This window comes from Crocuta crocuta, unplaced genomic scaffold (genome assembly GCF_008692635.1).
Source record: "Crocuta crocuta isolate KB4526 unplaced genomic scaffold, BGI_CrCroc_1.0 scaffold99, whole genome shotgun sequence".
Taxonomy (NCBI): domain Eukaryota; kingdom Metazoa; phylum Chordata; class Mammalia; order Carnivora; family Hyaenidae; genus Crocuta; species Crocuta crocuta.
In genome coordinates, this window is record NW_027551560.1 from 8,144,628 (window position 1) to 8,170,428 (window position 25,801).

Sequence of the window (25,801 nt, forward strand, 5' to 3'; positions counted from 1 at the left end):
TTCCCTCACACAGTATCAACAGGGGATTGGGAATAGAAAACTTACTCAGGGAAGCAAGTGATTTATTGTCCTCATGCTCAACCTACTAGATCACACTTGTAGAAAGCAATGTGCCCAAAGTTGAGAAAAATTTTATGGTCCAAGTTTTTAAATTCTCTATGCTAACCGAACTATGTAGCCTCAAATGATGGCAGACTGACCAACATTTTCTTGGCTAACACTATACAAATCTAAATTGTTTTCCCAAAAGTTAGTCTGCTTTTCAATACCAACGTGGTACTTATGACATGAAAGTAGCCTTTTTCATTCCAATTCCAAAACCTGCTGTCCAAGGAGGACAGAAATAACACTGGTTTGCAATGCTGCAGTGCAAGCATACATTATGAGGTTGGAAAAAGATCCTACACAAGATGCTCAGGCACATGCAGACAAGAGGGATGAGGAAATTATTTCCTTTATAATTACACAGTGCAAAATAAGTCACTAGTGCGATAGAATGAATAAAAAAAAAAACTTGTAAAGAATATACATTCAGCCCACTCACCCATCTAGATACATACACACCCATCTAGATAAGACAGAGAGATACATACATACATACATACTCACAAGGATAATACATACACACAAGGATACTTAAGAAATCTTATGGATCTCCAATATCCTAGAAAAAATAGGGCCACACTACAGGCAGGCCAAAATCTCACAGCATCAAGCTGAAGGAAGCCAACAGAACATAAACTATAAATCAAAAAGGAAAATGGATAGGTCCAGAGCAGGCTTGGTTGCTGTCTTCTACTAGAACTCATCACCAATAATGAATTATTACACAGACCAATACAGATGTACCACATAGCTCAGAGACTAGCCACAAACATTTACTGGGGTTCTTCATAGAATTTAAGTTATTCCTCCATCTTTAAAACTTCACATTCCACAGTGAGTTTGTGTACAGGTGAATACTTTATTATATATTTTCTACAAAACGACGTTACATATAAATCACAAATTTAGGTACATTAGTTCTAGGTGAAGATTTTATCTTCAATTCTGAAACATACATTTCTTTAAGAAAAAAATCTGAAACAACCATTCAATATTTGTTAAATAAAATACAATTTATCAAAATATAAGAGTTTGGTCAAATCTTAATTATTTGATGTTTAATATGTAGTAAAGGCTTTTGTGTTTCTCCCTGAGATTTCTCTAATTTTTAATGAAGGCGTCTCATTATTCAGGATATTGACAGCTTTCCTCCTCATATGAAAGCTCTGATATATAATGATAGCTGAATTTTATAGGTCTTTCAGACATCAATATTCATAGGGTTTTGTCCCACCATAACAGAATTATCTAAGCTATGTGTGTTTAACCAACAGAACAAAATCTGTAAAAGTTTAACAGAGTATAATTTAATGTTTTTCTTTCAAGCCAACTAGTAAAGATGTTAGTGGAGAACTGTTTCACCCAGTCATTCAGATTCTGGCTTCTTTCACCTTGTGTTCTACCATATTTAATTCACAGCACTTAAGTCTGCCCTGGAAATATCTCTATTCCAATATAATACAGGACAGAAAGAATGTAAGGTGACTTCTGAAAGCTGGACTTAGATTAAATGTAATAGTGTCAATTTCCATGACCAGCATCACTCGAATGAAGGACAGACTGGGAAATTAGACAAGCTATGTGCCTAGTGGAAAAGGAAACATTTAAAGGAAATAATTTGCCAGCCTATGTGACATGAGCTTCTTTACTGTGTGTTATCTAATAAGGTAGGAGTCCCATTAGGACTTCCCAAATTCACCACATGCAAGGGTTTACTCTCTGGTGTGCATTCTGGTGTGATGTACTCTAAGAGCTGCCTTACGGACAAAAGTTTTTCTGCATTCATTACATTCATAGGGTTTCTCTCCTGTGTGAATTCTCTGGTGTACTCGGAGAGTTGAGTTTTGTGCAAAAGCTTTCCCACATTCATTACACTCATAGGGTTTCTCCCCTGTGTGAATTCTCTGGTGTGCACTTAGGTGTGACTTCTGGGAGAAAGTCTTCCCACATTCATTACATTCATAGGATTTTACACCTGTGTGAATTCTCTGATGTACTCTGAGGGTTGAATTATGGGCAAAAGGTTTCCCACATATATTACATTCATAGGGTTTCTCACCTGTATGAATTCTCTGATGTGCAATAACATATGACTTCTGGGAGAACATTTTCCCACATTCATTACATTCATAAGGTTTCTCCCCTGTTTGAGTCCTCAAATGTGCCCTGAGGTGTGATGTCTTGGAGAAAGTTTTCCCACATTCACTACACTCATAGGGTTTCTCCCCTGTGTGAATTCTCTGATGTGCCCTGAGGGCTGAATTATCAGCAAAAGCTTTCCCACATTCATTGCATTCATAAGGTTTCTCCCCTGTGTGGATTCTCTGATGCGCACAAAGGTGTGTCCTTTGGGAGAAAGTTTTTCCACATTCATTACATTCATAGGGTTTCTCTCCTGTGTGAATTCTTTGATGGACAATGAGGGCTGCCTTATAAACAAATGTTTTCCCACATTCATTACATTTGTAAGGTTTTTCCCCTTTGTGAATTCTCTCATGTCCACTGAGGTATGATTTCTGAGAGAAGGTTTTCCCACACTCACTACATTTATAAGGTTTCTCACCTGTGTGAATTCTCTGATGTGTACTGAGGTGTGTCTTCTGTGAAAAAGTTTTCCCACATTCACTACATTCATAGAGTTTCTCTCCTGTGTGAATTTTCTGATGTGCTCTGAGGGCTGAATTATGGGCAAAAGTTTTTGCGCATTCATTACATTCATATGGTTTCTCTCCTGTGTGAATTCTCTGATGTACTCTGAGAGCTGAATTATGGGCAAAAGTTTTTTCACAGTCACTACACTCATAGGGTTTCTCCCCTGTGTGAATTCTCTGATGTGCTCTAAGGGCTGAATTATGGGCAAAAGATCTCCCACAGTCATTACATTCATAGGGTTTCTCACCGGTATGAATTCTCTGATGTGCTCTAAGAACAGATATATGGGCAAAAGGCCTCCCACATTCATTACACTCATAGGGTTTCTCTCCTGTGTGAATTCTTTGATGTGCTCTGAGGGTAGAATTATCAGCAAAGGTTTTCCCACATCGGTTACATTCATAGGGCTTCTCTCCGGTATGAATTCTCTGATGTGCACTAAGGTGTGTCTTATGAGAGAAAGTTTTCCCACATTCAACACATTTGTAGGGTTTTTCACCTGTGTGAATTCTCTGATGTGCTCTGAGATGTGAGGTCTTAAAGAAAGCTTTCCCACATTCAATACATTTGTAGGATTTCTCCCTTGTATGAATTCTCTGATATTCCTTGATATGTGACATCTTGGAGAATGTTTTCTCGTATACATTACTTTGACAGACTTTCATTCCTGTGTGTGTTCTTTGGCATACTACGAGAGCAGACTTATTGTACGATTTCCCACATCCACGGTTATCATAAGGTTTCTCTGTGTGAACTGTCAGATTTTCACTGAAGTTTAACTTCTGGCAGAAGGTTTTCCCATATTTATTACATTCATAGAGACTGAACCCCATATCAGTTCCAGGATAATGAATAGGGTGTGAATTTGAACAAAAAGATTCCCCACGTTCCTTAGGTCTCTCCCCTGGATGGATCCTTTGAAGATGATTGAGTTGTACTTTCTGGTAAAAGGATTTCCTGCATTCATTACATTCAAATGACTTCTCTCCAGTTTCATTTTGCTGATGTACACTGAGGGATAAGTTCTGATGGAAGGACCTCCTGTATTTACCACACTGGTACAATTCATCTTCTGTGTGAGTTCTCTGACATACGATAAGGTCTAATTTCTGATAGAAGGTATTTATACATCCATTATACACGCAAAATTCATCTCTAGTTTGTGTCTTTTTTTGTACTCTACGGGCTGAGCTGCGGCTCAAGTTTTCATCACATTTATTGGTTGCAAAAGTATTCTGTTCTGAAGCAGTTTTCTGAGATTGAGCAAGAGATGAGATACTGCTGAAGTTATTCCCACTTTCATTACATTCATAGTGTGTCGTAGTCATGTGAACTTTACTATAATTCTCAATAGTGGTTTTGGATTTCCTACATTCATTAAGATCAAAGCATTTCTCTTTTGTGCCAGTGCTCATGTAGTTATCATAGTTTTTCCTAAATTCATCACCCTTATAGGATTCCTCTCCTATAACACAAACAGCCTTATCATGTAAAACTTTCCCAAATTCATTACATTCAAACGATTCCTCCAGGGTTTGAAGTTTCTGATGATTTTTCCAATAACTGAGAGGTTTTACATTTTTACTATGTCTATAAGACGTCTCTCCAGTATGAGTTTTCTCACGCTTAGTATCAAGCTTCAACTTTTTGAATATATCCATGTAATCAGCCTTCTTTCTTGAATAGTTTCTATCACAAATAATTAATTCAGAAACAACTGGCAAATTCATTCTACATGAGTCATATTTACAGGCCGTCTTTCCTGAAGAATTTGGAGTTATATCCAGATTAAATGGTTTTTCTAAAACTTTCTGCCCTTCTTTACTCAATGTTTTGTTATTAGTGAATATTACTTGCCACAGAGGTTTTTCTTGTTTTTCCTGGTTCCCCTCAATGTGAATATCAATGTTGAAATACCCTAAAATGAGAAACATTGAAAACATCTTTGTATTTTACATTTCTTATGGAAAGGAACTTACAGCCATATGTTTGTTATGTATTTTACTGGTACAGGTCAGATTCCCAAAGATTAGTAATTCATACACACAGAGAAAAATATACTCTCTCTTTCCTCATCCATGTTATTTAAAGAAAACAGGTATTATTTCCAGTGCTGGCCAAGACAGAAGAGCTCTCTTCCCAAGTCCTCCCTTTTATAATTAAAAAAAAAATCCCTGGACAATCAGTAAATCAGTAACTAAATCAGTAATAAATTTAAAAAGTAAATAAGATGCTATAAAATAGGGGCGCCTGGGTGGCTTAGTCGGTTAAGCGTCCGACTTTCGCTTAGGTCATGATCTCGCGGTTCGTGGGTTCGAGCCCCGCATCGGGCTCTGTGCTGACTGCCAGCTCAGAGCCTGGAGCCTGTTTCAGAGTCTGTGTCTCCCTCTCTCTCTGACCCTCCCCTGCTCACGCTGTCTCAATCTCTCTCCTAGGAAAAAAAAAAAAAAAAAAAAGATGCTATAAAATGGAATGTGGACTTTGGGACTCAAGAAATGACAAGGCAGAGGATTCCAAGGCTTTTCTCTCTGCTTCCCATAAATCTTATATGGGGTACTGGAGTGTTGGAGTAGACTGCAATCCAAAGTCAACAACACACAGACAAAAAGAGCTACAAGATCCTATTCCTGGGGCGCCTGGGTGTCTCAGTCGGTTAAGCATCCACCTTCGGCTCAGGTCATGATCTCACTGTGGGTTTGAGCCTCGTATCGGGCTCTATGCTCACAGCTCAGAGCCTGGGGCCTGCTTTGGATTCTCCCTCTCTCATTGCCCCTGCCCGACTCATGCTCTCTCTCTCAAAAATAAACATTAAAAAAATTAAAAAAAAAAAAAGAAAGAAAATCCTATTCCTTCTAGCCTAAGGTCTGAAATAAAGACAGTCTAACAGAATATCTTTTTGACAATACCCTACACAAGCCTAACAAAAATGAAACATTTCCTTGTAGTTCTATCGAGGTTTAACAGGAAATTTAAGTTCCGCTGCTGCAGGTATAAAGGACTGGACACTCTTACAAAATTTCTTTCTATGAGCCAAACCAAGAGCTCACTGGATAGATCATGAAGACTCCTAAGAAAGTTTTATTCATAGGACATTCAGGGATGGAAACAACAATCACTACCAAAATTCTTCCTAGAACCACATTCCTATCTACTCTATGGAATGTGCAAAAGAAATAAATCTGTTGTTTTACGGTACTTGTGGCAACACGGTAGGTAGGGGAAGGAAAAGAGAGAAAAGAGGAATACTACAATATTATAGTTAGAAGGGACACAGCAGCATTTGGAATAACTATGCTCTCAAAACCCAAGAACACAGTACATTTTAAAAATAGTTTAATTCATATTATTCTCAAATACACATAAAATATTCATCAAGGCAGACCACATCAGGGACTGCAAGAAAAATCTTTACAAATATAAAAGAACAGAAATCATATGAAGTATAATCTCAAGCCGCAGAAAAATTGTACTAGACATTATTAACACAAAGTTACCTGGAGAGACACAAAATATATGCAAATGAATATACTTCCAATGAACCTATTAGTCAAAGAGAAAATCTCCCAAGAAATTAAAATACTTAGAACTGAATGAAAACAAAAACTGCTTAGAACATATACAAATTTGTGGGATGCAGCTAAAGTAATTCACGGAGATAAATTTATAGCTTACAATCTTTTATATTAGAAAAGAAAGACCTCTAATCAGTTACTTAAGCTTCTACTTGAAACTTGAAGAAACTTGACAGAACAAATTAAAGAAAAAGGAAGAAAATTATAAGGACTAAAGATGACAAAGAAAATGAAAAGGAAATGCAGAGAAAAAATAATCAAACCAAAGCTTAGTTCATAGAAGATTTTTTTTAATGGAAAAAAAAAAAACAAGAGGACAAAAGAGAAGACACACAGTATTAGTATCAGAAAAAAATGCAAGAGGGGATATAAATACTGATACAATAAATACTAAAAAGATAATAAAAGAATATTAGGGGAAACTCTATGCCCATAAATTTGACTATTTAAGTGCAATGGACAATTTCAATTGAAAAGACTACCAAATTCACTCAAGAAGGAAGAGGTAACACAATAGGTCAAGATATGAGAAACTGAGTATGTGGTCAGCAAAGATGTAGTTAGTTCCAAGAAACCGCTCCAGGATCAGATGGTAGTAACTAGTGAATTCTGCCAAACAGTAAAAATAATAATAATAATACCAATTTACATAATCTCTTCTAGAAAACACATGAAAAGAAACCTACAGACCAATATCCCTCATGACATAAATGTAAAAATCCTCAAAAAAAAAGCATCAAAAGGAACAAACTATATATGAAAAGAAACGATTTATCAGGATCAAGTAGGGGTTCATCCCAAGAATACAAACAGTTGCAATATTTAAAAATCAATCAATGTAATCCATCATATTAATCATCTAAAGAATTAAGACCAATCACATCATTTAAGGGAAAAAATATTTTACAAAATTCAAATTCCATCCATTAACCTATTATAAAGGGAATCTACAAAAAGTCTATAGCTAATACCATACTTAAGAATAAGAGACTGAATACTAACATAACCCTAAGATTGGAAAAAGACAAGGGTGTCTACCCTTAGCACCTCTATTCCAGACTGTATTGGAAATTCCAGCCAAAGCAATAAAGAATAGAAATAAAAGATAAAGTTTTCCCACAGAGCCACAAGAAGACCTTCAAAAGAACAACTTAACTGCTTTCAGCAAGACAAAATGCAAAGCCAATATACAAAAGCCAATCATATACAAGCAATTATCACTGGAATTTTAAATCTGACAAGGAATATAATTTACGATAGTGCTGAGAAAAAAAAACCAAAATACTTGGTATCTGTATGCTGATAATTACTGATAAAAGGAATCAAAGAAATCATAAATAAAAGGATATGTATATGTTCTTTATTGATTGGAAGGCTCTATATTGTTAAGATATCAATCCTCTTTAACTTAATCTATTAAATCAATATAATCCCAACTGAACAGCTGAAATGCTTTTTGTAAATATCAACAAACTCATATTAAATTTAAACATAAGAAATATTGGTGAACTAACATTACCTGACTTCAAGGCCTAATTAAGAATCTAGAGTAATAAAGTTAATGTGGTATTCATGTAAGGATAAATATGTAGATAAATAAAAAAGAATAGAAATACCATGGAAATATATAGTCTTAAATGTATAGAATGTAAGTACAAACATACACATGTTTACACTTATGTGCCATATACACAAATAATTATAATTATGTACCACATACAAAATATATGTTCATCCATTTTCTGAGAATGGAAATGCTACTCAATAGAGAAATGATAATTTTTTCAATAAAATGGTGCTAGAATAACTAGACTCCCCTTTTCAAAAATTTAAACTTGACACATAACTCATCTTGTCTATGAAAACTAGTATCAAGTGGATCACAAAATGTAAAATTTAAAAATTTCTAGAAAACATATGAATAAATCTGTGTTACTCTGAGTTTTGATACTTCTAGACAGCACAAGTGCATGATACTTAAGAGAAAATTAATAAATTGGACTTATAAAAATTAATGTTCAGTTTTAGCCAACCTCCTCTGAAATCATGCCAACAAAAGAAGTGGAGTACAGCTTCACTAATGCCAAATGTGGACAGAAGCCCATGTTCTCCACTTAACTTCCACAGACACTTTGCAAGTTGGAGGAGTGGACTGCCACATTAACAATGGAGAAGGGTGAGAGATCAGAGTCTCTACCAGCATTCTCTTAACACTAATCACCCTGTATTTTATCAGGTGCCAAGGCCCCTAACTCACCTTCATTGTTTTGTAATCTACCAGAATATTACATATGTCCTTTCTCCCTCCCTCCCTGTCTTTATATATATATACAATATATAGACATATACATATATACAAGTCTATGTCTATACATATATGTATACATTTTGATGTAGAGGGCAGAGTAAAACAGAATACATTACTACATCTTTCCCCCAGTTAATACTTTTTAATATCTTATTAATTTCTTCCCTAATTAGAGTCATAATCACATTCTCCTTATTATCACATAGAATATTTCTAGTTTCGCTTTGAAAATCAGGTCTTTAAGCCACGTGAATCTCATTTTTCATGTAGATCCAAAAGGTTACCTAAAAAGGGAGGAGTTTGGTTGACTCTGTCCAAGCTACTTGAAGTTTAACTGTGTTTGCAAATGCTCTGTAATTATAAGTCTTATGTTAGTTTGAAGTGAAGGTAAGAATAGCTCTAGACAAGGCTTCAGGAGGCAGGGAATTCACGTATAGGCTGGGTCAATAACAAACTCATTGTGTGATCTTGGGGCTACCTCAAGAAACAAGCCAAAGTACACATGGTGGAGAGTCCCAAATAACACTACAAGTACAGGAATAAGAGAGACCAAGAGACACCATTCAAAGAACACTTCCTAAATGGAGAGGCCCTGGACAACAAAGAGACATCTTTGATACAGCAGCACTCACAGGTACAGAGTGCATAACAAGCTTTCAAACTAACAGGAGACAGAAAGCTAACCAAAATGATGAAACGGAAGAACTCTCCTCCAAAGAAATTCCAGGAAGACATGACAGCTAAAGAACTGCTCAAAGCAGATATAAGCAACATAACTGAACAAGAATTTAGAACAATAGTCATAAAATTAATCACTGGGCTTGAAAAACGCATGGAAGACATCAGAGAAACTATTGCTACAAAGACTATGGAGCTTAAAAATAGTTGTGATGAATTAAAAAATGCTATAAATGAGATGTGTAATAAAATGGAGGCATCCAATGAACGGATTGAAGAGGCAGAAAGGAGAATAAGTGATTTAGAAGACAGGATTATAGAAAAAGAGGAAACTGAAAGAGATAAATTGCTCCAGGAACATGAAAGGAGAATTTGAGAGCTCAGTGATACAATCAAATGGAACAATATCTGTATCACAGGAATTCCAGAAGAGGAATACAGAGGGAAAGACACTGAAGGAGTACTTGTACAAACTATAGCTGAGAACTTCCCCAATCTGGGGAAGGAAACAGACACTGAAATCCAAGAGGCAGAGAACTCCCTTCAGACTTAACTTGAATCAATCTTCTACACGACATATCATAGTGAAAATGGCAAAATATAAGGACAAAGAGAGAAACTGAAAGCAGCTAGGGATAAAAGGGCCCTAAAATACAAAGGGAAACCTATCAGAGTGGTTACAGACCCATCTAACTGAAACTTGGCAGGCCAGAAAGGAATGGCAGGAAATCTTCAATGTGATAAACAGAAAAAATATGCAGCCAAGAATCCTCTATCCAGCAAGCCTGTCATTCAGAATAGAAGGAGAGTAAAAGTCTTTCCAAATAAACAAAAACTGAAAGAATTTGTCACCACTAAACCAGCCCTACAAGAAATCCTGAGAGGGATCCTATGAGGGAAATGTTGCAAGGAATGCAAGGTACCAGACAGACCACAAAAAGCATGAATCCTACAAAGGACACAATGACTTTAAACCCATATATTTCAATAATAACATTGAATGTAAATGGGATAAATGCCCCAATCAAAATACACAGGGTAGCAGAATGGATTAAAAAAACCAAAACCCATCTATTTGCTGTCTACAAGAAACTCATTTTAGACTGGACAGCACATTCAGACTGAAAGTAAGGGGATGGAGAAATATATATCATGCTACTGGAAGTTAAAAGAAAGCTGGATTAGCTATACTTACATCAGACAAACTGGACATTAAAGTAAAAGCCATAATAACAGATGAAGAAGGGCATTATATAATAATTACAGGGTCTATCCATCAGAAAGAGCTAGCAATTATAAATGTCTACGTACCAAATAAGGAAGCACCTAAATACATAAACAATTCATCACAAACAGAAACAATCTTATAGATAAGAATGTGCTAAAAGCAGGGATCTTTAATACTCCACTTACAGCAATGGATAGATCAACTAGACAGAAAATTACTAAAGAAACAATGGACTTGAATGACACATTGGACCAGATGGATTTGACAGATATATTTAGAACTCTACATCCTGAGACCATGGAATTCAGTTTCTTCTCAAGTGTGCACAGCACATTCTCCAAGATAGATCACAACTGGGACACAAAGCAGTCCTCAATAAATATAAAAGAACTGAGGGGTGCCTGGGTGGCTTAGTCGGTTAAGCCGAAAGTCGGACGACTTTCGCTTAGGTCATGATCTCGCGGTTCGTGGGTTCGAGCCCCGCGTCGGGCTCTATGCTGTCTGCCAGCTCAGAGCCTGGAGCCTGTTTCCGAGTCTGTGTCTCCCTCTCTCTATGACCCTCCCCTGCTCACGCTGTCTCTCTCTCTCCTAGAAATAAATAAAAAATATTTTAAAAAATATATAAAAGAACTGAGATCATAACATGCACACTTTCAGATCACAATGCCATGAAACTTGAAATCAACCACTGGAAGAAGTCTGGAAAACCTCCAAGAACATGGAGGTTAAAGAGCACGCTTCTAAAGAATGAATGGGCCAATCAAGCAATTAGAGAAGATATTAAAAAATATATGGAAACGAATGAACATGAAAATACAACAATCCAAACTCTATGGGATGTGGCAAAGGCAGACCTAAGAAGAAAGTACACTGGACTCCAGGCCTATTTCAAGAAATTAGAAAAAGTACAAGACAAAATCTAACAGCTAAAGGAACTAGGAGGAGAGCAACAACAGCATCCCAAATCCAGTAGGAGAAGAGATATATAAAAATCAGGGCAAAGATAAACAATATAGAAACCAAAGAAACTGTTGAACAGATGAATGAAACCAAGAGTTGGTTTTTTGAAAAAATAAACAAAACTGACAAACCTCAAGCCAGGCTTCTCAAAAAGAGAAGAGAATGCACTCAAATACACAAAATCATGAATGAAAATGGACTTATTACAACCAACCCCTCAGAAATACAAGCAATTATCGGGTAATACTACGAAAATTATATGCCAACAAATTGGACAACTCAGAAGATACGGACAAATTCCTAAATACACACTCTCTACCAAAATTCACACAGGAAGAGATAGAAAATATTAACAGACCCATAACTAGTGAAGAAATTGAATCAGTTATCAAAAATCTCCCAACAAATAAGAGCCCTGGACCACATGGCTTCCCTGGGAAATTCTACCACACATTTAAAACAGAATTAATGCCCATTCCTCTCAAGCTATTCCAAAAAGCAGAAATTGAAGGAAAACTTCCGGACTCATTTTATGAAGTCAGCATCACTTTGAGCCCATTCCTCTCAAGCTATTCCAAAAAGCAGAAATTGAAGGAAAACTTCCGGACTCATTTTATGAAGTCAGCATCACTTTGACTCCCAAACCAGAGACCCAGGCCAATATCCTTGATGCGTACAGATGCAAAACTTCTCAACAAGATACCTGTAAATCGAATTCAACAGCACATAAAAAGAATTATCCACCATGATCAAGTGGGATACATTCCTGGGTTATAGGGCTGCTTCAATGTTCGCAAATCAACCAATATGATATGTCACATCAACAAAAGAAATGATAAAAATCATATGATCCTGTCAATAGGTGCAGAAAAAACATCTGACAAAATACAGCATCCCTTCTTAAAGACCCTCGAGAATGTAGGGATAGAAGGAACTTACTGAATCATTATAAAAGCCATCTATGAGAAGCCCTTAGCTAACATCATCCTCAACGGGGAAAAACTGAGAGCTTTTCCCCTGAGATGAGGAACACGACAGGGATGTCCACTCTCACCACTGTTGTTTAGCATAGTGCTGGAAGTCCTAGCATCAGCCATCAGACAACAAAAGGAAATAAAAGGATCAGAATTGGCAAAGAAGAAGTCCAACTTTCATTTTTCGCAGACGACATGATACTCTACATAAAACCCAGCAGACTCTACCAGAAGCCTACTAGAACTGATCCAAGAATTCAACAAAGTTTCAGGATACAGAAGCAACGTACAGAAATCGGTTGCATTTTTATACACCAATGATGAAACAACAGAAAGAGAAACTAAGAAACTTATCCCATTCACAATTGCACAAAAAAACCATAAAATACCCAGGAATAAACCTAACCAAAGATATAAGAGATCTGTATGATGAAACCTATAGAAAACTTATGAAGGAAATTGAAGATATAAAGAAATAGAAAACATTCCATGCTCATGGATTGAAAGAATAAATATAGTTAAAATGTCATTACTACCCAAAGCAATCTACACATTCGATGCAATCCCAATCAAAATTGCACCAGCATTCTTCTCAAAACTAGAACTATCCTCAAATTTGTATGGAACCACAAAAGACCTCGAATAGCCAAAGTAATATTGAAGAAGAAAACCAAAACGTAAGGCATCACCATCCCAGACTTTAGCCTCTACTACAAAGCTGTCATCATCAAGACAGTATGGTATTGGCACAAAAACAGACACATAGACCAATGGAATAGAATAGAGAACTCAGAATTGGACCCAAAAATGTATGGCCAACTAATCTTTGACAAAGCGGGAAAGAGTATCCAATGGAAAAAAGACAGTCTCTGTAACAGATGGTGCTGGGAGAACTGGACAGCAACATGCAGAAGAATGAAACTAGATCATTTTCTCACACCATACACAAAAAGAAACTCAAAATGGATAAAGGACCTGAATGTGAGATAGAAAACCCTAGAGTAGAAAGCAGGGAACAACCTCCTTGTCCTCAACCACAGCAATATTTTACTTGACCCATCCCCAAAGGCAAGGGAATCAAGAGCAAACATGAACTACTGGGNTTGTGGTGGTTCCTCAAAAAATTAACAAGAGAACTCCCCTATGACCTATCAATAGCACTGCTAGGAATTTACACAAGGGATACAGGAGTGTTGATGCACAGGGGCACATGTACCCCAATGTTCATAGCAGCACTCTCCACAATAGCCTAAACATGGAAAGTGCCTAAGTATCCATCAACGGACAAATGGANAAAAAAAAAAAAGGTTATCTCAAGATTCTTTCTCCACTGTTCTGTGGGGATAGTACCATCTGTCAAAGACCAATTGTCTATAAAGCATGCGTTTTTCTTGACTTTTTTTTCTGTTTCACTAGTATCCCACTTCCAGTTTCATACTACTTAACTCAGAGCTTTACATAGCTGACAGAGCAAATCCTATCACATCACTCCTATGAATGAGATTTGCTTTGATATTACTCAAGATTTTCTTTTGTCTTTGTTAGGGTCAGCTGAAATTTCATCCATTTCACTGTTTTTTATTCTAAGAAACATTCTACAATTTCTTAATCCTCCAGTTTATTAATTTTTAATTTTACTTCTAAATTCTGTTTGTATTAGTATATTTTTGTTATTGTTCTTAATTTATTACTATGAGACTACCAGTCACCCTGTTCACTACTTTAACACATATCCTAATGTTTATAATATGCATGTTTGTTTTTATAAAGTCATGCAATTTTGGATTTGATATACTTTTGTATAAAAGAGATAATCTTTGAAATATCCATATCAAGAGATTTTTTTAGTCATGTTATCATTAATTTCTAGATTTATCAAAATATGTTGAGATTATTATTTATGGGGTTTAATTTGGATTTTGAGGTTTTCTTTTTTAGACTAATATTGCATTTCACTATCTTACAGTTAATCCATGGGAACTTGAAAGGCTTGTTCTTTGATTTCAGGATACATGTACAAATATATGGTTCGATTTAATATAAATATCACTACATTTATAAAGGCATACTTATTAAATGTTCATAGCATCTCTAACAGAATCAGATGAAGTACATTATTATCTCCTCATCCTGGTGAATTTTAAATTCTTAGTACTCCATTATTTTGTGTTTTATGATAGTTGGTATGATATGGTTTGGTGTAGTCATTCAAATGCATAAAGGTTTACTTTAACTTGTGCTGTTGACTAGAGGGCCTTGTAAATGAATGTTTCTATTGCCAAAAGGTAGAATCCCAAACATCTAATGACTGAAGAATGGACAAACAAATGTGTTAGATCCACACAATAAGACCTTATTTTGTCAGTCAAAGGATGAAATAGTGACACATGAATCTTGTAATCCTATGTGGAAGAAACTAATCATAAAAGACCACATAATATGTGATCCCATTTACATGAAATATCTATAATAGGCACATCTATAGAGACATAAAGTAGATCAGTAATTGCTAGGGCTGTAGGGGACAGGAGGATAGGGAGATAACAGATAAAGAGTAAGAGGTTTATTTTTGAGGTGATGACAATGGACTGTGGTTATGTTTACACATATCTGTGAATATATGAACAGCCACTGAATTGTACTTTTTAAATGGGTGGATTGCCCGATATGTGTATCTCAATAGAACTGTTTAAAAGGATAAAACCGGGGCGCCTGGGTGGCTTAGTCGGTTAGGCGTTCGACTTTCGCTTAGGTCATGACCTCGCGGTTCGTGGGTTCGAGCCCCGCGTCGGGCTCTGTGCTGACTGCCAGCTCAGAGCCTGGAGCCTGTTTCAGTCTGTGACTCCCTCTCTCTCTGACCCTCCCCTGCTCACGCTGTCTCTCTCTCTCTCTCCTAGAAATAAATAAAAATATTAAAAAATAAAAAAAAAATAAAAAATAAATAAAAGGATAAAACCAACAAACAAACTTTCAAAGGTATTCCCCTAACAGTTGAACTGCCCCAAGTGTTTCCTTTTGTCAGTGCTCACCTACCTGGGTACCTCTGGTTTAGGAAATGTTCCTCTAAGGACCAGGGCTCTTCTTCTTGCTCCAACTTGAAGATCATCTTGGGTTTGGTCAAGCAATACCCTGTAAACATGACAATTGAGGGAATATATAAACCAGATCCATAGGCTTTTTGGTTTCCAAAGGTGTAGAAAGAGAATAGCAGCAAGAGAAGCAAAACAAATGTGCTCATTTGAAGTTTTCCATAGGAAAATAATAATATAAACATTGTTTCTGTTTCCTTAAAGGTTTCAGTTATCTTAGACCTCTTACTCAAAAGCCTGTACAACATTAATCTCTACAAAGAGTCCATGTGTTTTTATAACTTAAAAAAAAAGTAAATATAATGTAAAAGAAGTCATTTATTAAGGTATGCTTACCCACTGAAATGAGGTGGCTATAGTTCTCCAGCATCACATCTCTGTACAGGGTCCTCTGAGCAGGGCTCATGTACTGCCATTCATCCTGGGTAAATTCGACAACTACGTCTTCGAATGACACGGATCCCTGTAACAATACATTTTATTCATAGGTTCAGAATTAAGTGACAAAGAAAGTATCTTTGAGAATTACTACTTTTCCTGTTTACTTTTAAGCTCTAAAATAAATGGTTTAGGGGCACCTGGGTGGCTCAGTCGGTTAAGCGTCCAACTTCAGCTCAGGTCATGATCTCGCAGTTCGTGGGTTCGAGCCCCACATCAGGCTTTGTACTGACAGCCAGCTCAGAGCCTGGAGCCTGTTTCAGATTCTGTGTCTCCCTCTCTTCTCTCTGACCCTCCCCTGCTCACGCTGTCTCTCTCTCTCTCTCTCAGAAATAAATAAAACATTAAAAACATTTTTAAATTAAAATAAAACAAATGGTTTAAAAGGCATCTATTTCTGACCCAATTTTGTCTTCAACTTTGGAGTTATTCAGTTAGAAAGGTTTTCAACTTACTATAATTCATTTATATCTGTTTAGGAATCACAGATTTTTTAAGACAATAAAATTCAACGTACAGAGGCTTCCTACAACTCTTCCTCTATATCCCAAGTGGTTACCATGGCTATTGTACAGAATTCTAAGATGTTCATTCCCATTTCAGGTAACATCATTGTAAATAATGAGAAACAAAGAAGAGATACATGTAAGCTGTGAAGATATATTACATGATCAAACTAAGGTATAAACAAATATATAAAGATAAATACTTAAGAGTTCATGAAGAGCAATGAACAACTTACGAAGGAGTTGGAATCATAGCAATATAAGAAAACGTTATTTTCACTGAAGTAACAGCAATGAATATAAAGATAGGGATATAATCACAGAACAGCAGCAGCAACCAGCAATCAATTTGATAACTAACTTCTTGTGCAACCACCTAGTCTACCTGTATGAGCAGCTTCGGGAATGTTGATGCTAAACACTGACATTTAGGAAACGAAAGGAAAATAAATGTCAGAAGTTTGGTGGACGGATCTGTTTATGTTCCTGAAGGGTCTGCGAACATAAAGCTGGACCTACCCCTTAAGAAAGCATATGCATGATTTTAGAACACGGAAGCAAGGTCTAAGACGAAGCCAAGCATTTAGGAGTTACTAGCAATTTAGGTAGTAACTAAAATTTTCAGAGGCAAACAGACAACAATTTGAGCTATATGCTTGCTATGCATCTTATACGGGACTGAGGAAAGAAAAATACCAAATAGTATTTGAGGAAGCATGAATATTAAAGACGCTGGCAAGTAAAGTACAGCTTTCTGCAAGTAAGAAGTCAGGAAAGGGTAGAGTCTTAGAAAATGAGAAAAGGGAAAATTTCCACAATGAAAGACTTTAAAGGGGCTGGGAGGAAGAGAAACCGAGGAGTTGCTGTTCAATTGGTAAAAAGTTTCAGTTATGCAAAATCATTAAGTTCTAGAGATCTGCTGTACAGTTCACCTATAGTTAACAGTATTGTACTTTACATATAAACAATGTACTAAGAGTTTAGATCTCATGTAATTGTTCTTCTTAAAAGTAGAAAAGAAAGAGAAGACTAAGAAATAATAAGACAGAAGCAGGTTTTTTTTTTTTTTCCTGTTATGTATCCAATTATTTGTCATTCATGTCTTCAGTATTACTAAGTGAGTACCTCCTGTGTGTGAAAATCAGTAATAGTAGCAGGTGACTAAAACAAATAAAAGAACAGGAATATCCCTCATAAAATTTAATCCAAAAAAAACAAAAGAAAATTTAATTATATTCTCCAAAACTAAAAAAATTAGTGAGAAAAGTGGCATTGCTTTCATTTTTGCCAATCTCTTTAGTATTTAACTTAATAAAGTAACTTGGATTTAAAAAATAAGCTAACAAGTGACATAAATATAAATGTTAAAGGATCCAAGAAAATTCTCTTGTTCATAAAAAAAAAAAGAAAAAACTGGCGAAAATTATGAAATTAACAAAGGTTATCTTCAAAACATTAAAAAAAAATAGCTGAATCATAGTAAGAATGCTGATCCTATATCCTTTTAACTCACCCAGTGCCCATCCCTCTCTCCCAATTCTGCAGTAGTTTGAGAATCAATGGTCTGCAACCAGAAGCCTGGCAACCACAACAGCAGAACTGGGTTGGAGATCCATCAAAACTTCACCCACAGAAAACTGTCAGTATTTGACTCATTTGGTGGTTTCTTGAAAGACCTTGCTTATAAGGATATATTTATTTGAGCCAGCTCAGGTGTGAAAACCCTTATTCTCACAGGCATTTGTGAAAAACAACTAAAGAAAGGGCACCTGGGTGGCTCAGTCCGTTAAGCGTCTGACTCTTGGTATCCGTTCAGGTCATGATCTCAGTTTGTGGAGTTGAGCTCCACGTTGGGCTCTGTGCCAACAGCATGGTGCCTGCTTGGAATTCTCTCTTTCCATCTCTCCCTGCTCCTCCCACATGCACATGCTCTCTCTCTCAAGATAAATAAACATTAAAAACAACAACTAAAGGCATTGGTTTAACTTAATGGTTACCTGAGGTGACGGATAACAGCTGGGGTAGACAATAGCTTAAATAAGAAGCTTGGAAAGAAAAGCTGGATAATAAGATGTCCCTAAATGTTTTTGAAAAGCTCTGATATATTCCTGAGAATCTAGGAGGTTATATACTTACACAGAGCTGTGCATACACCCAAGGCTCTGAGCATGCTCAGGGAAGATGTGAGAAGGCCCTAAGCTGTTACCTCTAAGTGACTCTAAGTTTGTCATTAGAAGGAAGTATAGGCTCTGCTAGGAATTTACCCAAGGGATACATACAGAGATGCTGATGCATAGGAGCACATGTACCCCAATGTTCATAGCAGCACTCTCAACAACTGCCAAAACATGGAAAGAGCCTAAGTGTCCATCAACGGACGAATGGATCAAGAAGATGTGGTTTATCCAAACCATGGAATACTACATGGCAATGAGAAACAATGAAATCTGGCCATGTAGCAACATGGATGGACCTTGAGGGTGTTATGCTGAGTGAAATAAGTCAGGCAGAGAAGGACAAATACCATATGTTTGCACATATAGGAGGATTAGGAGGAACTTAACTGAGGAACAAGGGGGAGAAGAAGGGGAGAAATAGTGGGGGAGAGGGAGAGAGGCAAATCATGAGAGACTCTTGAATGCTGAGAACAAACTGAAGACTGATAGGTGTGGGGGGGATGGGGGAGATGGGCACTTGTGGGGATGAGCACTGGGTGTTATACAGAAACCAACTTGACAATAAACTATTTGTAAAAAAAAAAAAAAAAAAAGAAAGAAAAAAAAGAAGGAGGAAGTATAGGCTAATGCAGAGTTACAAACTGCCTGTCTGACTGTAGAAGGAATTCCCAGACATACACAGAGACCCTTAGCAAATACTGGAAAACTTACTGGTTCTAGGCATTTAAAGAATTTCTGTAGACAACTTCAGCTGCCTCAGATGACAAGAAACAGAGGCTCTACAGAATTTTTTAAAAAGTCACTGAACAAAATAAATTTTGACAATGACCCCTGAAGAGAGGAGAAATTCGAGAGTTGTCATATTATTTTACTTAAAACGTCCAATTTTCAACAAAAATATTAGTAAACAAGAAAAGAGAAAGACACATATGCAGAAAAAGTATAATCAATAGAAACTGCTCCTAAAGAAGCAGACATTAGACTTACTAGGCAATAACTTTACATCAGCCATTTTACTTTATTTATTTATTTTTTTTTTAAATATTTATTTCTGAGAGAGAGAGAGAGGCAGCGTGAGCAGGGGCAGGTCAGAGAGAAAGGGAGATACAGAATCTGAAACAGGCTCCAGGATCTGAGCTGTCAGCACAGAGCCCAACACGGGGTTCGAACCCACAAACTGAGAGATCATGACCTGAGCTGAAGTTGGACGCTTAACTGACTGAGCCACCCAGGTGCCCCATACATCAGCCATTTTAAATATGATCTAATATCTAGAGAAAATGCCTAAGGACTAAAGAAAAATATTTTTAAATTTTCACTAAAGAGTATCAATAAAGAGACAGAAATATAGCAAAAGGAAATTATAAAGAAACTCAAGAGTTGAAAAATATAATAACTAAATCAAAACCCCTTTCACCACAGGGGTTCAACAGCAGATTTGAGCAGGTAAAAGAAAGAATGAACAAAGTAGACAATACGCCCACTGAAATTAAGCAGTGTGAGAAACAGAAAGAAAAAATGACAAAAAATGAAATATGGGATAGCATTAAGCTTACCAACATATGCATGAGTCCCAAACAGAAAGTCTGAAAGAATTTTTGAAGAAACAATGGCCAAGAAGTCTCCAAATTTGATGATAAACATTAATCTACGAATCCAAGAAGCTCAACAAACTTCAAGTAGGATAAATTTGGAATGAAAAGAGATCCACACCTAAACACATGAAAATCAAACTGTCAAAAAACGAAGACAAAAAGACAATATTGAAAGTAGCAAGAAAGATGTACAACAGCATTAAAGGCAGGTTACTAATCAGAAACCATGGAGGATAGAAGGTAATGAAATAATGTATGACATGTGATGAAAGAAAAAAGTTGTCAACCAAGAACTATATAACCAGTAAAAATAGAAACCTTCCTAGATAAACAAAAACAAAATCTCTCATAGGCAGAACCCTCCTACAAGAAATAATAGTGCTTCAGCAAATCTATACAGACAGAAAATTATACAGACAGATTAGTGGTTGCTTGGGGCTCAGAGGCAAATGAGCAGATGAGACGGATAAAATGTAGAGGTGCTTTTTAAGGTGATGAAAGTATTTCAAATTGGCTGTGTGGTATGTGCGCATTTACACTAAAACATCACTAAATCCTACACTTAAAATGGGTGAATAGCATGGTATGTGAACTGAATCTCAATAAGTTTAGAAAAAAATAAAGAGAATAAAACCATTCCAAAATAACAGAGCAGGTTAAAGGTCAAGGACAAAAATGGAGGATAAGCCACATGAAAGGACAAGGGAAAGAAGATGACTCCATCAAGATAGCAGCAGGAGAAGGACAAAACCAGTGGAGGGTGTCACAGACACTAACAAAGAAATTTTCCAGAAGGACAGAGTAAGAAGCAGAGGCAAGTGCTCAGAAAAGTCAAGTAAAGAAAGGTCTTGACAAGACCCAATGGATTTGATTACAATCAAGTGTCTAGTCACTGGATATGATGGGCAAGTGGTAGAGAAACCAAGTGTGAATAGAATGTGTTTAAACATTTGAAACAGAACACAATTTTAAATTGTCTGCTGAGTAATCCAAATACCACAGGTACTCAAAATATTTATGGACAGTAATTTTAAGGATATTCAGTTAATTCATCAGAAAAAATGTTTTATTCAACACTTATATTTGAGTTTCCGGAAAACAGAATTGACCAAGTTCACATTAACATTATGTCTTCTACTTTTACTGAAGCACAAGTAGAGACAAAGTTCTTTATTACTTTAGAGTTATTACTGACAAATTGTTAACTAAATCACCTACTCAAAAAACAGGTTTTTTAAATCTTCAAATGTCTTACCATTCTATGAAGTATCAGTTTGCTTAATCATCTCACCAATGTTGACCTTTAAAAGGGATTGTTTGTCTGACACTCTGACATGGCTACCAAAAATCTCAAAAATAAATCTGGAGCTCCAATTTGATAAATTTGTAATATAAGAGGATCTACATAGATACACATGCTACCTTTGCTCTGCTATTCATCTGTATTTCTATCTCTGAATGCATCTGATCCATTTCTATTTCTACTTTTCCATCTGAATAGACACCTAAGCCCTTATAAAATCCACTACTACAAAACAGACAGATTATTAAAAACAAAGCTCACCTGAGCTATGTTCATTTTCTGCTGCTCCCTGAAGAATATAAAGATATGAAAAGGCTCTCCTGGGGAAGAGGAAAGAAAAATAGAGTTATGAGAAACCTGATCTGCCTTACAATTATTTTCATTTGCCTAAAAATTTCCATAACACCAGCTAGAAAAAAGGTTTCCCTATAGAAGAATGTCCCTTTGACATTCTTAAGAAGGAACAAGAGGGACCACACAGAGGCAATACCTGAACAAGTGCATCTCCAATATGATTATGTCGGCTTAAACTTGTCTTTTCACTGCTGTGTAAGTCAAAAGTCGTTGAATTAACAATTTATGTCCCCTTCTAATTAAGAACAACAACAAAAAACACAAAATAAAACAAAAGGAGATTGGTTAAACAAATTCAGGCATTCAAAGGTAAAACCTTCTACCTTCATTTAAACTAATGTTAAAAAAATTACTTAAACAGGATTGTTAATCAAGTTTCTGTTGTCTTTATACCTTGAGTTAGAACTTCCCCAGAAAACTCCAAAATAAAGATGGGATGCTTTATGCAAGAAATATATTTTCTAACTTTTTGTTCTAACTTGGTTCCAACTTCTAAAACAGATTTTTCATAAGATGCTTATAGTACTTATCTATTTTAATAAATAGTAGTGTGCTTAGTTCTTGATTCTGCCTTGGGTGTCTTTATAAAAATCATTCCTTCAGGCCCAAGATTTTGGGCTTCCAAAAGTGTCCAATATAGAAAGCCTTTCTCCTACTATCATTTTATTATTACCTATATTCAAGAAAGAGGGAGCATCAACATAACTCTAGATACCATATGTGCTGATGGACATGGTGTGAGGGCACCTCAGAATCTGGAAAGAGGGGAGAACGAAGGAAACTGGGTGCTACTTAGGATTTCATCAGTTCTGGCTGGTTATACTTTCCCTGGGCATCATGTCCTCACCAGCCATCCAGTGAAGTGCCTTTTCCCGTGCAGCATGACAGTTACCCAACCCTCTCAGCCTCAAGTTGCCACCTTCTGCAAGCTGGTCCAGTGCCCATTGTCAGTCTGTGATGTCAGTCATTATACAGGGATCAAGAACTGCTTCTGGTGGAGAAAATCAGGACCTGTGCCTTTCCTGAACCTTCTGCCTCTGCTCTGAAACTCCAGTGAGGCATCTGTCAGAAGACATGACAACAGTTTCTAGGGCTCTCATTTTCCTGTTTTAAGACCTACTTTCCTTCAGAAAGGGAAGGGATCTGGGCCTGAGAAACAAATTTACTGCATCTGAAATCTCCATTTAACACTCTAAACGTGACTTTGGAATTCACTACAAATCCAGGAATGTAGTCATTAGAAGCATGCAACTACTGCACCTGACGTGTGCCCAGTCACAAATCAAAATAGTAATTTAGATATACTGAGTTAAACACACGAGTAAAACTTTAATCTTTTCACTGCCTTTGAGGATGGAGATAGCTTAGTGCAGGAAGGTTCAAGAGTCTGTCTGAACGAGGAGCTCTAAAAAGAATCCACAAATTCCAGGAAATATTTACCACATTCTGAGGTTCTGTCACTTCACAATCATATCTCCTCTGAAAATGTGGGTACTCTGGTAAGAGCTCCAGAGGTCTCAACTCTAGGTTTAGGGCAGAAAGGATATTGGGAAGAACAAGAGGCAGGGAGTAAAATCTACTTATATTTACATCCAGCCTCTCTCACCTAACAGCTTGTGCCCTGAGGTATATCATTCCGTCTCCAGTAAATTGCTTTCACTTTTTTAACATGGCATATTTATAAGGGCAATTGTGAGGGTTAAATAAAATACCAAAAGGAATAAAGCATCTTGTGACAGCAACTTACACACTATTACAATCACTTGACAAAATGCTTTGCAGAGGACACCATATTTAATTCTCAGACTAATGCACAAGCTGCTGTTGGCAGCCTCACGTTCATCGAAAACAAAGGCAGACTTCCTACCCACTGCCTACAGTCCTAGCACCCAGGGCCCGAAAGGAGCACCTTCTTCAGAAAGGGGACTCAGCCCCACCTGCTCCGCGAAAGTAGGAGGGAAATCTACCGTGCACAAGCACAGAGGCTGGGGGAGGGGAGAACTCGCCCGGAGGTTCCCGAACTTCCCGATGGCTCCCGCAGCACACAAACCTACCCGACCTGGCAGAACCCCGGACCTTGAGGAGCCGTATCCCCAGTGCTCTCACTCCCGGCGCGCAGCCTCTACTCCCCCACAGACGCAAGGAAGCCGAGATCGTGTCCTCTTCAAGCAGAGAAGGCAAGCGGAAACAGATAGGACAGGATGTGCACTTGCGCAGAATCAGCCCCGAAGCTGGGTTCCCAGAGTGCTGCGCGGTTGGCCCATAAGATTTAAGACTACATTTCCCAGGGGCACCTGGGTGGCGCAGCAGGTTAAGTATCCCGCTTTGGCTCAGGTCGTGATCTCACCCTTCAGGAGTTCCAGCACTGCTGCCCTCCCCCACTCCCCACACCCCGGCCCCCGCCAAACAATGGGCTCTCTGTGGCCGGCACAGAGCCAGCTTTAAATTCTGTCTCCCTCCCTCTCTCTGCCTCTCCCCTATTCACACTCCCTCTCTCTCAAAAATAAACATTTTTAAAAAAAGAATACATTTTCCACAAAACTTGGAGACTGCAGGAAGTAATGTTAGAAGACTTCCCGCTCAATTAGAGAGTTGGGATGTGACAATTGGACCTGACCCTTGAAGACTTTTCCTGAGTCTACAGATATTGTGGATTAGACTTTAACTTTACGGCATAACAAAGCATGGTTCTTGGTTGGCTTCTAGTTGGAAAAAAACAACAGCTGCAAGAGACTACAATTGGAGAAACAGGAATATAGCCTAGATACTAGGAACGTAAAGGAAAATTACTATTAGTTTGGTTACTGTGATTAATATTTGGACAATGTAGGAAACTTCTTATTTTTAAAGATACATACAGAAATGTATGTGGAGTTTGAGGGGCAGAAAAGATGTACATAGGGGAAGGGAAAAAAAAGAAGGGAGATGGGATTGACCATGGGAGACTTTTTTTTTTTAAGTTTTACTTATTTATTTTGAGAGAGAGAGGAGAGAGCATGACCCTGGGATCATGACCTAAGCCTAATAGAGAGTCAGGTGCTTAATTAACCGACTGAGCCACCCAGGGGCCTTGATACACTCTTGACTGTGGAGAGCAGACGGGAGGCATGCTGGGGGAGGGCTGGGAGGAGAGGTGGGCAGAGAATGGGCTAGTGCATGATGAGTGTTGGGGAAGGCATCTGTTGTGATGAGCACTGGGTGTTGTGTGTGGATGATGAATCACTATATTCTACTCCTGAAAGTATTGCATTATATGTTGACCAACTGGAATTTAAATAAAAACTTGAAACAAAAAAAATTTGATTATTAAATCATATATTTATAACTTACTTTCTAAAATGCAGCAAAACAAAAAATATGGCAAAGTTAACAATTGTTAAATCTGGGGGCGCCTGGGTGGCTCAGTCGGTTAAGCGTCACACTTTGGCTCAGGTCATGATCTCTCTGTTTGTGGGTTCGAGCCCCGCATTGGGTTCTGGGCTGGCAGCTCAGAGCCTGGAGCCTGTTTCAGATTCTGTGTCTCCCTCTCTCTCTCTCTGCCCCTCCTCTGCTCATGTTCTGTCTCTCTCTGTCTCAAAAATAAATAAACTATAAAAAATTTTAAAAAAAAGAATTGTTAAATCTAATAATTGCATATGATGCTCATTTTACTATTTCTAGAATGTTTGAATTTATTTTTAATACACAATAAAAATTGGAGCAGGGAGGAGGAGTTGGTGGTGGGAGAAGGGTTAGAGAGAGTTTACTGCCCCTCCAGAAGTATTTTTTTTTTTTAAGTTTATTTATTTTGAAAGAGAGAGAAAGCTCGAGTCAGGGAGGGACAGAGAGTGAGGGAGAGTGAGAGAATCTCATGCAGGCTCTG

The 25,801-nt window shown here is 37.3% G+C and overlaps 1 protein-coding gene across 4 annotated transcripts; it reads right to left on the minus strand.

The window, feature by feature from the left end:
• Positions 1–961: 961 nt before the first annotated feature.
• Positions 962–24,112, minus strand: ZNF658 (zinc finger protein 658). 4 transcript variants are annotated; one of them, XM_077749478.1, is made up of 6 exons: positions 23,994–24,043; positions 22,076–22,174; positions 21,847–21,905; positions 15,903–16,029; positions 15,511–15,606; positions 962–4,675 (listed from the first exon to the last, which is right to left on the minus strand). In XM_077749478.1, the coding sequence occupies exons 3-6, from the start codon at positions 21,859–21,861 to the stop codon at positions 1,818–1,820; spliced, it is 3,096 nt and encodes a 1,031-aa protein (XP_077605604.1). In that variant the 5' UTR covers positions 21,862–21,905; positions 22,076–22,174; positions 23,994–24,043; the 3' UTR covers positions 962–1,817. The 4 variants fall into 4 exon arrangements, with proteins under 4 accessions (XP_077605604.1, XP_077605607.1, XP_077605605.1 ...); XM_077749481.1 differs by lacking the exon at positions 22,076–22,174 and having other exon boundaries at positions 23,994–24,112; XM_077749479.1 differs by lacking the exons at positions 22,076–22,174; positions 23,994–24,043 and adding an exon at positions 20,244–20,400 and having other exon boundaries at positions 21,847–21,874.
• Between the last annotated feature and the right edge of the window lie 1,689 nt (positions 24,113–25,801).